A 13,808-nucleotide genomic window follows, 5' to 3' on the forward strand; every position below is an offset into this window, starting at 1 on the left:
ATGTGTGACCTGTTGGAAGAATGGAGTGAATTTTCACTCACTTCTTGGTCTGTAGGAGGTTGGGACATGGTCTCAACACTTGGTGTCTGAAACAAAAGACAACAATGTAAATCCTGACTAGTTCACTAACTACAGATCATACTTGTTTCAGTGAATATAATTCAAAGAAGAATCTGAGTTCCTTATATCAGACTGTATAGAAACTATTAACACTGTACAGTTCTTCTACCCAACAATATGAGGACAGTGTAACACACACACTACAGTTGTTGGTCCAACCATATGAGGACATATTCTGAAACACACATCTCCTTCACAGCTTGAAACAATATGAGGACATGACGACTGAACACATGTAGAGTTCATGTTCCTGACTTCTAGCTTCTGCTGTTGTCAATAAAAGCTCTAAACCCAACACTGATGTAAAGCCATCTATTTCCCCAGAAATCCAATCATATTAACTGATCAGCTTCAGGTTAAATGGACAAAAACATGTGTAAAAAGACAAAAATATTAAATTTAGTCAGAATAAAGATCAAGCAAATGCTTAAAGGGAAAGTTTGGACTAACAAATTGTATAGATAATTTCTTTCTCCTAATGCAAATATTGATTTGGGGAAACTTTCAATCAAACTGATTGTTTTAATACAATCAAAGTGCATTTCATTTATGCACTAGGCCCAACTGACTCATATACTTGATTCCAAACACAAAAATTAATGTGTGACCTGTTGGGAGAATGAAGTGGATTTTTCACTCACTTCTTGGTCTGTAGGAGTTTGGGACATGGTCTCAACACTTGGTGTCTGAAACAAAAGACAACAATATAATGTCAGAAACATTGTGTACTATGAATCCTGACTAGTTCATTAACTACAGATCATACTTGTTTCAGTGAATATTATTCACAGAAGAATCTGAGTTCCTTATATCAGACTGTATAGAAACTATTAACACTGTACAGTTCTGCTACCTAACAATATGAGGACAGTGTAACACACACACTACAGTTGTTGGTCCAACCATATGAGGACGTATTCTGAAACACACATCTCCTTCACAGCTTGAAACCATATGAGGACATGACGACTGAACACATGTAGAGTTCATGTTCCTGACTTCTAGCTTCTCCTGTTGTTGTCAATAAAAGCTCTAAACCCAACACTGATGTAAAGCCATCTATTTCCCCAGCAATCAAATCATGTTAACTGATCAGCTTCAGGTTAAATGGACAAAAACATGTGTAAAAGGACAAAAATATTAAACTTAGTCAGAACAAATATCAAGCAAATGCTTAAAGGGAAAGTTTGGACTAACAAATGGTATAGACAATTTCTTTCTCCTAATGCTAATGTTGATTTGGGGAAACTTTCACTCAAACTGATTGTTTTAAAACAATCAAAGTGCATTTCATTTATGCACTAGGCCCAACTGACTCATATACCTGATTTCAAATACAAAAAATAATGTGTGACCTGTTGGAAGAATGAAGTGAATTTTCACTCACTTCTTGGTCTGTAGGAGGTTGGGACGTGGTCTCAACACTTGGTGTCTGAAACAAAAGACAACAATGTAAATCCTGACTAGTTCATTAGCTACAGATCATACTTGTTTCAGTGAACATTATTCACAGAAGAATCTGAGTTCCTCATATCAGACTGTATAGAAACTAATAACACTGTACAGTTCTGCTACCCAACAATATGAGGACAGTGTAACACACACACACTACAGTTGTTGGTCCAACCATATGAGGATGTTTTCTGAAACACACACATCTCCTTTACAGCTTGAATCAATATGAGGACATGACGACTGAACACATGTAGAGTTCATGTTCCTGACTTCTAGCTCCTCCTGCTGTTGTCAATAAAAGCTCTAAACCCACCACTGATGTAAAGCCATCTATTTCCCCAGAAATCCAATCATATTAACTGATCAGCTTCAGGTTAAATGGACTAAAACATGTGTAAAAGGACAAAAATATTAAATTTAGTCAGAATAAAGATCAAGCAAATGCTTACAGGGAAAGCTTGGACTAACAAATGGTATAGACAATTTCTTTCTCCTAATGCTAGTGTTGATTTGGGGAAACTTTCACTCAAACAGATTGTTTTAAAACAATCAAAGTGCATTTCATTTATGCACTAGGCCCAACTGACTCATATACTTGATTTCAAATACAAAAAATAATGTGTGACCTGTTGGAAGAATGAAATGAATTTTTCACTCACTTCTTGGTCTGTAGGAGGTTGGGAAATGGTCTCAACACTTGGCGTCTGAAACAAAAGACAACAATATAATGTCAAACATTCTGTACTATAAATCCTGACTAGTTCATTAACTACAGATCATACTTGTTTCAGTGAATATTATTCACAGAAGAATCTGAGTTCCTTATATCAGACTGTATAGAAACTATTAACACTGTACAGTTCTGCTACCCAACAATATGAGGACAGTGTAACACACACACTACAGTTGTTGGTCCAACCATATGAGGACCTATTCTGAAACACACATCTCCTTCACAGCTTGAAACAATATGAGGACATGACGACTGAACACATGTAGAGTTCATGTTCCTGACTTCTAGCTTCTCCTGCTGTTGTCAATAAAAGCTCTAAACCCAACACTGACGTAAAGCTATCTATTTCCCCAGAAATCCAATCATATTAACTGATCAGCTTCAGGTTAAATGGAGAAAAACATGTGTAAAAGGACAAAAATATTAAATTTAGTTAGAATAAAGATCAAGCAAATGCTTAAAGGGAAAGTTTGGACTAACAAATGGTATAGACAATTTCTTTCTCCTAATGCTAATGTTGATTTGGGGAAACTTTCACTCAAACTGATTGTTTTAACACAATCAAAGTGCATTTCATTTATGCACTAGGCCCAACTGACTCATATACTTGATTCCAAACACAAAAATTAATGTGTGACCTGTTGGAAGAATGAAGTGGATTTTTCACTCACTTCTTGGTCTGTAGGAGTTTGGGACATGGTCTCAACACTTGGTGTCTGAAACAAAAGACAACAATGTAAATCCTGACTAGTTCATTAGCTACAGATCATTCTTATTTCAGTGAATATAATTCACAGAAGAATCTGAGTTCCTTATATCAGACTGTATAGAAACTATTAACACTGTACAGTTCTGCTACCCAAAAATATGAGGACAGTGTAACACACACACTACAGTTGTTGGTCCAACCATATGAGGACGTATTCTGAAACACACACATCTCCTTCACAGCTTGAAACAATACGAGGACATGACGACTGAACACATGTAAAGTTCATGTTCCTGACTTCTAACATCTGCTGTTGTCAATAAAAGCTCTAAACCCAACACTGATGTAAAGCCATCTATTTCCCCAGAAATCCAATCATGTAAACTGATCAGCTTCAGGTTAAATGGACAAAAACATGTGTAAAAGGGCAAAAATATTAAATTTAGACAGAATAAAGATCAAGCAAATGCTTAAAGGGGAAGTTTGGACTAACAAATGGTATAGACAATTTCTTTCTCTTAATGCGTTTGTTGATTTGGGGAAACTTTCACTCAAACTGATTGTTTTAATACAATCAACGTGCATTTCATTCATGCACTAGGCCCAACTGACTCATATACTTGATTCCAAATACAAAAAATAATGTGTGACCTGTTGGAAGAATGAAGATCTATTGAGTTGTAAGTGATCTGAACGTTTCATGATGATAGCCCCAAGCACAATTTCACATTATTCTGGGTCCAGTTCACTGAAAAAATCTTCAATCAGGCTGAAAAATCACAGGAAAGTAGAATCTATTGAGTTATAAGTGATTCCAACGTTTCATGATGATAGCTCAGTCCTAATGGGGTCAAATGATGTCACAAAGGTCACCGGATCACTTATGCCTTAAAGGCCTGCTTACAAAAACAGCTTTGGGGGCTTATAACTTGGCTTCTGAATGTCCTAGAGAGATCAGCTTGGTTTTAAATTACTCCAATTAACAGCCCCTATTAGCTCTTATGGTTTTAAAATGGGACACAGAATTATGTTGCACCAAGCACAATTTCACATATTTCTGGTTGCATATCTGTGATACAAGCTCCAATCTGTCTGAAATTAACATATGTTGGACATGTGAGGTCAAGGAGCATATCAGTTGCAAGTCTGTAGGTTGAAGAGAACCCTGTTTTTCAGCTGAAATCCATCATTTTTTCTGACCTCTGACCCAGAACAGCACCAGAACAATGAGCTACGGCTACCAAACTGCCTGGGCTAGCTCGGGGTGACGGCGGCGTGCCAAATCGACGTTTGTTTGGTGAAAATCGGTTGAGAAATGCCACTTTGCCGAGCACGGCAAAAAAGGCGAGAAAAGTGCCATCCGGCCCCAAACGGACACTTAACACGATGCGACCGACACAAATTTGAAATCTATGGTTCGGACCAGCACTGGGGTAAAACAAAAAAATGTTCGTGAGCCTCGGATCAACGATGGCCGAACGGCAGCCAAAAAGGGGCTCAAATCTTGGCCAGGCTTCATTTGGGGCCTAGGGTTTTGTCCGTTGCTTTTAATTAATTAAAAATAGTTAAATTCTACGTAGGGACATGAAATTCACATATGTTGTAAATAAGCACATGCCGAATCATAATTTCTAAGATGCGTCACGCTACGTCGCTCACTGACCGAGTTCGGCCACTAGGGGGCGCAGTCAAAAAAAATTCACTCTCTGGTTCGGAAGTCCGGTACGAGAGCAAAAATCTACTCGCCTTTTTGATAGCCCTCACGGCGCTAGAATTGCGCCATTGCAAACTGGCAAAAATCGCGCGCTTTGGGGGGGCTATATCTCCGGAACCACAAAATATTTTGCCACCAAACCACCTCGGGTGGACTAGTGCTTGGCCCCCGAACCACATATCCGAAGATGGCGCCGCTGGCACCAGCAGAACTTTTTTTTTCCACTTTGTAACAGCAAAACACAAGTCCTCTTTGAGGCATTACGTCTCAGAGGACATTTTTTGGCCTAACTCGGAAGCGACTTTTTTTTTCTTTTCAATTTTGACAGCGGATTATGATTGCTTGGCACCACGGGGACCACCTCTCCAAAAACGGGACGGATCGGGCGTTTGCTTGAGGAGCTGTGGCCAAAAAAGAGCGTGACCTCTGGCGACCTAGGGTTCAGAAAAGCACCGGAACAACGAGCTACGGCTACCAAACTGCCTGGGCTAGTTCGGGGTGACGGCGGCATGCCAAATCAATGTTTGTTTTGTTAAAATCGGTTGAGAAATGCCACTTTGCCGAGCACATGGCAAAAAAGGAGGGAACACTGCCGTCCGGCCCCAAACGGACGCTTTACACGATGCGACCGGCACAAATTCAAATTCTGTGGTTCGGGCCAGTGGTGGGATGCACCAGAAGAATTTTCGGGCGCCTCGGACCAACGTGGGCTGAACGGCAGACGAAAAGGGTCTCAAGTGACAGAAGGCCGCAAACAAAGCCTGAGCTAAATTTTCACACTTTCGGGCCGCCGTTTGAATTCAGTCAGGCGTAGCCGCACGAAATTGTTTGTGGTGCATCCCGGCTACCATCTCATCGAAGCACGTCGAAATTGCGGCCGTCGGACCTTTTCGAGGGCCCTTTCGGGACGCGTGTCCAATTGGATATAGTCAGGTAGTGTCCGGTTACACCTTTGTGGGCTTATAACTTGGCTTCAGAATATCCTAGAGAGGTCAGGTTGATTTTAAAATACTCCAAGTAATGGTCTATATCTGGAACAGAAGGAATGGAGTCATTACCACTTATGGGTTTTAAATGGCACCCAGAATTATGTCGCACAAAGCACAAATTCACATATTTCAGGGTTCAGTTCTCTGACAAAGCTTCAATCAGGCTGAAACATCACAGGAAGGTAGAATCTATTGAGTTATAAGTGATTCCAACGGTTCATGATGATAGCTCATTCCTAATGTGGTCAAATGATGTCACAAAGGTCATCGGATCACTTGTTCTTTAAAGGCGTGGTTCCTAACACACATTTGCGGGCTTATAACTTTTCTTCTGAATGTCCTAGAGAGCTCAGATCTGGTTTTTAAATGGCACCCAGAATTATGTCGCACAAAGCCCAATTTCACATACTTCTGGGTCCATTTGTGTGAAAACAAGGTCCAATCAGGCTGAAACATCACGTGAAAGTATAATCTATGGAGTTGTAAGTGATCTGAACGTTTCATGATGATAGCACATTCCTAAGGGGGTCAAACCATGTTCCAAAGGTCACCGGGCGTGGTTTCACTTGAAGGCCGGTTTCCAAAAACAGCTTTGGTGGCTCATAACTTTTCTTCCAATTTTTCACTCACTTCTTGGTCTGTAGGAGTTTGGGACAATGTCTCAACACTTGGTGTCTGCAACAAAAGACAACAATATAATGTCAGAAACATTCTGTACTATGAATCCTGTCTAGTTCATTAACTACAGATCATACTTGTTTCAGTGAATATTATTCACAGAAGAATCTGAGTTCCTTATATCAGACTGTATAGAAACTATTAACACTGTACAGTTCTGCTACCCAACACTATGAGGACAGTGTAACACACACACTACAGTTGTTGGTCCAACCATATGAGGACGTATTCTGAAACACACACATCTCCTTCACAGCTTGAAACAATATGAGGACATGACGACTGAACACATGTAGAGTTCATGTTCCTGACTTCTAGCTTCTCCTGCTGTTGTCAATAAAAGCTCTAAACCCAACACTGATGTAAAGCCATCTAATTCCCCAGAAATCCAATCATATTAACTGATCAGCTTCAGGTTAAATGGACAAAAATGTGTAAAAGGACAAAAATATTAAATTTAGTCAGAATAAAGATCAAGCAAATGCTTAAAGGGAAAGCTTGGACTAACAAATGGTATAGACAATTTCTTTCTCCTAATGCAAATGTTGATTTGGGGAAACTTTCACTCATACTGATTGTTTTAAAACAATCAAAGTGCATTTCATTTATGCACTAGGCCCAACTGACTCATATACTTGATTTCAAATACAAAAAATAATGTGTGACCTGTTGGAAGAATGAAATGAATTTTTCACTCACTTCTTGGTCTGTAGGAGGTTGGGACATGGTCTCAACACTTGGCGTCTGAAACAAAAGACAACAATATAATGTCAAACATTCTGTACTATGAATCCTGACTAGTTAATTAACTACAGATCATACTTGTTTCAGTGAATATTATTCACAGAAGAATCTGAGTTCCTTATATCAGACTGTATAGAAACTATTAACACTGTACAGTTCTGCTACCCAACAATATGAGGACAGTGTAACACACACACACTACAGTTGTTGGTCCAACCATATGAGAACGTATTCTGAAACACACACATCTCCTTCACAGCTTGAAACAATATGAGGACATGATGACTGAACACATGTAGAGTTCATGTTCCTGACTTCTAGCTTCTCCTGCTGTTGTCAATAAAAGTTCTAAACCCAACACTGATGTAAAGCCATCTATTTCCCCAGAAATCCAATCATGTAAACTGATCAGCTTCAGGTTAAATGGACAAAAACATGTGTAAAGGGACAAAAATGTCAAATTTTGTTAATAAAAGCTCTAAACCCAGCACTGATCTACTCTGGTCTTCATAACTAGAATAACCATCTATGTTTTCATCTACTAATATTTAACATTTCTTGTACTGCACAATCTGTAAAGAGGATTTGCTTACCAGAGCTCGCCATGGCCACATAGATTCTCCATAGTCATGGGTGATTTCACTCTCTGCTTGGATATTGTCAATAGCAAACAAGCAGAGATGAGGTTTATCCTGGACTGCCAGCTCTTTCATCTTGCAGTTTGGGTACTTGTGGTCATCAGTAACCAGCCGGCCAAGTGAGTCGTCTTCACGGGAGGCATCAATGCTAAAAGTGAAGAAAAGAACATATGATTTCTTCACTAAAAACATAATGTTGTGAAGAACAACTGATATTGTATATGCCTTTACTTACCACCATGTGTTATTTTTCCATTTAAAATCAAATAGGAAAGCAGTTTGCTTTTCTGTGTACTTTTTCTGCCGCTTGTCCCGTTCATGTTCTGAGATAAGCTCCCCACTGTACTCGACCACAAAGGATCCCTTTTCAATTGGTTCAGAGGCAAATACACCATGTCCTAATACAAGATGTTCAATAAGTAGTGTTAAGTAATACAATCCAAATCAGGTTTACTGCAGCTGATCAGCCACTGACAAAACATGCAGAACAAACAATCATAAAATGTTTTAATTGTGAGGGGATTATCTAGATGCTTACGTTCATGGATTCAACAAATGAGTTGAAACAATAAATAAATACCAATAATAAAAAAAAATTTAAAATATTTTGCAATAAATTTCAAATACATGGAAATGTAAAACAGTTTTAATCTAGATAGATAACTTTATTGATCAATTTGGGAGGTTCCCTCAGGGAAACTGAAACAATTGTTATATATTACTAAATATTATAATAAACATTAGTTGCAGCTCCGGTAATATTCATGCAGCAGCCATAAGGAACAACATATAACATACCTTTATAGTCATTGATCCATTGGGCCTTTAAACAAGGCTTGTCACTTCCAGATAAAATAAAGTGAGCAGCCTCTGCTTCAGAAAGGTGTCAATGGGAAGAAGTCTTTCAACCAGATGTCATCAAAAACACTGCTCCTGCGTAAGTACCCATTTTAAAATGTTCACACATTTTTCTGGGTCAACAATATGTGCTCCACTACGACAGCTCTTGCCACCAGCCAGTTCATACCTTTGCTATTCACACACTGAGGTATTGTTTCCAGCGTTTCACTTTTTATAAACGCTACACAGCGTCAATATAAACTTGTAGAGCTACTTCTTAAGCTGGTCTAATAAAAGAAGAAATATTATTCAGAGCTTTAGTTGACAAATTATTTTCTGCTTACAGAAAGATATTAGTGGAGATTGTGGCCTGTTACAATAGTAAATTGTGGTGATGGATGATGATTAAAATGTAAATCTGCTTTTGTGATTGCAGATTCTATGAGAAAAAAAATCCCATCTCCCGCAGTTCCACTGACCACGACATATGTAAACATGCTATCCGCTGGTTTAACTTGGCAACAGATCGAGACTGCTCAAGGCGACGTAGTTGTATACAAGAAATTCAACCCGCTGACCAGCATTCATCTTTATAACATAAATTACAGTCTGGTAACAGTTTTTTAATACTGTTTGCATTACTATTATTGTACTTTATACTTTGCTTGCACATGCAACAAACCATTTTTTTATACAGTTTGTATTACTATTATACTTTATACTTGCACATGTAACACAGTTTTTATACAGTTTGTATTACTATTATACTTTATGTATTACTATTATACTTTATACTTGCACATGTAACACAGTTTTTATACAGTTTGTATTACTATTATACTTTATGTATTACTATTATACTTTATACTTGCACATGTAACAGTTTTTTATACAGTTTGTATTACTATTATACTTTGCTTGCACATGTAACACAGTTTTTAATACAGTTTGTATTACTATTATACTTTATACTTCCACATGTAACACAGTTTTTTAATACAGTTTGTATTACTATTATATATATATATATATATATATATATATATATATATAGTTTACAATTTGTAATAGGTAAAACAGCTCCTGTATATATATACTTCCTGTTAAAAGGGAGTTTTTCCTTCCCACTGTCGCCAAAGTGCTTGCTCATAGGTGGTCACATGATTGGGTTTTTCTCGGTACCTATTAAGCGCCTTGAGGTGACTTTGTTTGTTATTTGGCGCTATATAAATAAAATTGAATTGAAATTGAATTGTACTGCTGCATACTGTGATATTTACAGTTGCTTAGTTAATTAAATGACTTAATTACTCACTTTTATCTACTAATTGAATTACTAAATGAAGCTGGAATTGTGCATTCTGCAGTTTTAATAGTGTATTAGTGTTTAAAGAAACAATATGCATTTTATACTATATTGTAAAAAGTATAAGGTAAGTTGAATTTAAAATATAATTAATGAAGAGTTGACTTTTTTCATCAATTTATTTATTAACCTTTATTTAACCAGGAAGATCCCATTGAGGTTAAAAACCTCTTTTTCAAGGGAGACCTGGCCAAGATAGGCAGCAGCAGGTGTCTCACATTTACAGAGGTTACTCAAACACATGCAACAATAAGTGAAAGACTACAAATAAAATAAAATTCAATTAAAAAAATAAAAAGTCAGTTAAAATGACAGTCAATCTAATTGAAACAGTTTCATGTTATGGACTTGGGCTCAATGATTCGTAGTTTAGATTTAAAAGCACTAAATGCAATGAATTCAGTCATCTTCCAGTCCTTCTGCAGTTTGTTCCAAGCCAAGGGTGCTAAATGGACAAAAGCTTTTTTACCAAGTTCAGTTCGGGCAAATAGAGCAGAAAGCAACAAGTAACCATGCGCACAAAGAGAATACCGACCAGCATGTTTCATTGCAAGCAGGGAACATATATAAGAAGGCAGCAACCCAAGTATTGCCTTATATATAAAACTGTATAAATGAGAGTTCCTCCGACTTAACAAAGCAGGTCATCCTACCTGAGAGTATAACTCACAATGGTGAGTCTGAAATTTATGGTTAGTGATGAACCTCAGAGAAGCATGATACACAGAATCAACCATTCAAAGACATTGAGCAGAAGCATTCATATATAGAATATCACCATAATCCAGCACAGGCAAGAATGTTGCAGCAACAAGCAGCTTCTTTGTATTAAAAGAGAAACACAACTTATTTTGAAAGTAAAATCTCAGTTTTAACTTCAGGTTTTTCCACAAGATTCTCTACATGTGGTTTGAAGGTGAGCAAGTCATCAATTAAAATCCCCAGATATTTATATATGTGAACCATCTCTTGTTTTATTACCTTCAAGAGTGGTTACTGATGGGATTATTTGGGCCAAATTCCTTGATTTAGAAAACAGCATGAGCTTTGTTTTGTCTGCGTTGAGAACAAGTTTAAGCAGAAGTAATGAGTGCTGGACAGCAAAAAAGGCTTTCTGCAAGGAGTCAATGGCTTGGACAAGAGTTGAACCACAGCTGTAAATAACAGTATCATCAGCATAGAAGTGCAAGTTTGCATCTGGCACATTTAGACTAAGATTGTTTACGTAAATGATAAATAGAAGTGGTTGATAATATCCACCTTGGATAACAAGCTGCGCACATTAAGATGAACTATCTTCAGCTCAATTTAGGATTTAAATTCAGATGGTGTCTGACTACATTGCAGCTCAGGGCCTGGGTTAGGTTGTACATTACCAGATTAGAGCAGTAGTAAGACGATCAGAAGTCTATGATTTGTAACATTACTTATTGATTTTGACTTGTGAAATGTTGAAACAAAGCAGGATTTTTCATAATTAATTTTGTAATTTTACAAAGCAAGAAGGTTTTGAAGATGAGGTAAATCTTTCTGTAGTTCAAATGATAAATTAATGTCCTGTTTCAAATACATTGGAAATTGTACAGGATGTATAGCAGCAGTGACGCATGTAGATCTGCCATGTCTCGCAGAGTGGGGACACTGTTTAATGTTCTCATCTTAGAGAATTTGAGTGTCCAAAGGCCCCCCACAGCCAATAAGCAAAGTAAAGTTATTTTAAAAAGCCATTATCCAAAACACACAATGATTGTTGATGCTGAATTAAATAGGCTGCACAAACCTAGGATGGCAAGTAAGGCTCCAGCCAGAAGTTCAGGTTCTGGTGGCTTGCTAGCAGTGGGCTTCTGCTAGCACATTTACCAATGTGGTGTAGACGGCTTCAATCAACAGCACAGTACCCGATGTATTGCAGATGAGCTTTTCTAGAAACACAGGCCTTGGTGTGGTGCTGATGTCTTCCACTAGCAACACAGATGCAGTTGGTTTAGCCGGCAGCAAAGGCCCTGGTGTGATGCAGACTGCCCCAGCCAGCAGTACAGGCCCTGATGTGATGCCTATGGGTCCAGCCAGCAGCACATGCCCTGGTGTGGTGCCTATGGGTCCAGCCGGCAGTACAGGCCCTTATGTGATGCCTATGGGTCCAGCCAGCAGTGCAGGCCCTGGTGAGGCTCAGTTGGTTTATGCTAGCAGCACAGGCCCTGGTCTGGTGCAGACAACTTCTGGTAGTAGCATAGGTCCCCAAAAAACCATTTCCCAATGAATTTACAGAATACTTTAGAATACTCTCTAGGAATTCACTGAGTCGAGACTGAGCTTGATGATCATACTGAATCACATGACAGCGGCAGGAATCTCTAAGTTCAACTGTAGATTGCAGATGCATTTATATTAATACAGATGAATATAAACTCTTCAAGGATCAAAATCTGCACACACATCATTCTGCATAGTGAAGATCAGACAATTTGTGCATTGATCTTGAGAAGTAAGACTCATTAAATAATAGTAATATAATTTGACAAATGTTGAAACTTTATATTTTGAGACATTTTGTCAACAACAACAAAAAAAAAACCCAAGATGTGCAGGCACTGATAACTGAATCTAAAGTGAATCTAAACTGAATCTTCATTTTTGTCAAGATTTGCTTGATTTAATTGTTGTTACCCTTGCTTAAGCCCCAAGAAGGGTATAACCTGGGTCAAATGTGTTATTGTGTCTGACACACATACAAAATGAGGACTCGCAGAGTGACGTCACTGAAAGTGTGTTTAAAGTGTGTTTTGTTCCAAAACTGGCCAGTAGGCGGCGAAACTGAAAGTGAGCAAAAACGCTAAACACACTTAAACACACTTTTTCAAAAAATTGTGATATTTCAGGACATTCGAGATTTTTGGTTTGGGAGCATGTTGGGGGCCTCTAGAACACTTTAGAAGGCTCAGAAAAATGAGGACCTCAAAAATGTCCTCATTTTTCCGAGCGTCCTCATTTTGTGAGTGTGTTATCATAAAATTGTCCTCAGATGTCATGAAAACAAGTGCACGCACACACACACACACACACACACACAGGCCCTTGCGTGCAAACCCCGGTCAGTTCTGCAGTGTACACATCAGAGACATGATGTTCTTTCACAGAACTGAGGTTGTTCATTACTAAATGACTTTTACAGGAATATTGTTATTATACTATTCAACAGGTTGATCATAATGATGTGTATTAAACCCACAACCTAGCACTGAGGACAGAGGGACTTTATTTAAATTAGTACTTAATGGAAATGATACATAATGATACATAAGAGCCATGTCATACATTCAGCCTAGGAATAGTAGCAATGTGCACTATTAAAAATATACACCACACACACACACACACACACACACACACACACACACACACACACACACACACACGCACACACACACACACACACACACACAGGCCCTTGCGTGCAAACCCCGGTCAGTTCTGCAGTATACACATCAGAGACATGATGTTCTTTCACAGAACTGAGGTTGTTCATTACTAAATGACTTTTACAGGAGTATTGTTATTATACTATTCAACAGGTTGATCATAATGATGTGTATTAAACCCACAACCTAGCACTGAGGACAGAGGGACTTTATTTAAATTAGTACTTAATGGAAATGATACATAATGATACATAAGAGCCATGTCATACATTCAGCCAAGGAATAGTAGCAATGTGCACTATTAAAAATATACACCACACACACACACACACACACACACACACACACACACACACACACACACACACACACACACACACACACACACACACACAGGCCCTTG

General features: G+C 38.2%; 1 protein-coding gene across 1 annotated transcript; it reads right to left on the reverse strand.

Moving 5' to 3' along the window:
• Positions 1-491: 491 nt before the first annotated feature.
• Positions 492-11,644, reverse strand: LOC129166611 (N-lysine methyltransferase KMT5A-like). Its single transcript, XM_070552870.1, has 8 exons — positions 11,571-11,644; positions 10,968-11,140; positions 8,016-8,178; positions 7,736-7,928; positions 7,098-7,142; positions 6,351-6,395; positions 2,980-3,024; positions 492-806 (listed from the first exon to the last, which is right to left on the reverse strand). Exons 1-8 carry the CDS (start codon positions 11,642-11,644, stop codon positions 717-719), a joined length of 828 nt encoding a protein of 275 aa, XP_070408971.1. The 3' UTR covers positions 492-716.
• Between the last annotated feature and the right edge of the window lie 2,164 nt (positions 11,645-13,808).

The sequence above is a fragment of the Nothobranchius furzeri genome, chromosome 7, assembly GCF_043380555.1.
Source record: "Nothobranchius furzeri strain GRZ-AD chromosome 7, NfurGRZ-RIMD1, whole genome shotgun sequence".
Lineage (NCBI taxonomy): Eukaryota > Metazoa > Chordata > Actinopteri > Cyprinodontiformes > Nothobranchiidae > Nothobranchius > Nothobranchius furzeri.

Bases quoted from the DNA above. Each gene is read 5' to 3' on its own strand.
- LOC129166611 (XM_070552870.1), bottom strand. From the start codon at position 11,644: ATGAGAACATTAAACAGTGTCCCCACTCTGCGAGACATGGCAGATCTA. The intron at 7,143-7,735 runs GTAAGCAAATCC...CTTTTGTTTCAG, and splicing joins TGTGGCCATGGCGAGCTCTG to ACGCCAAGTGTTGAGACCAT. The intron at 6,396-7,097 runs GTGAGTGAAAAA...CTTTTGTTGCAG, and splicing joins AACCTCCTACAGACCAAGAA to ACACCAAGTGTTGAGACATT.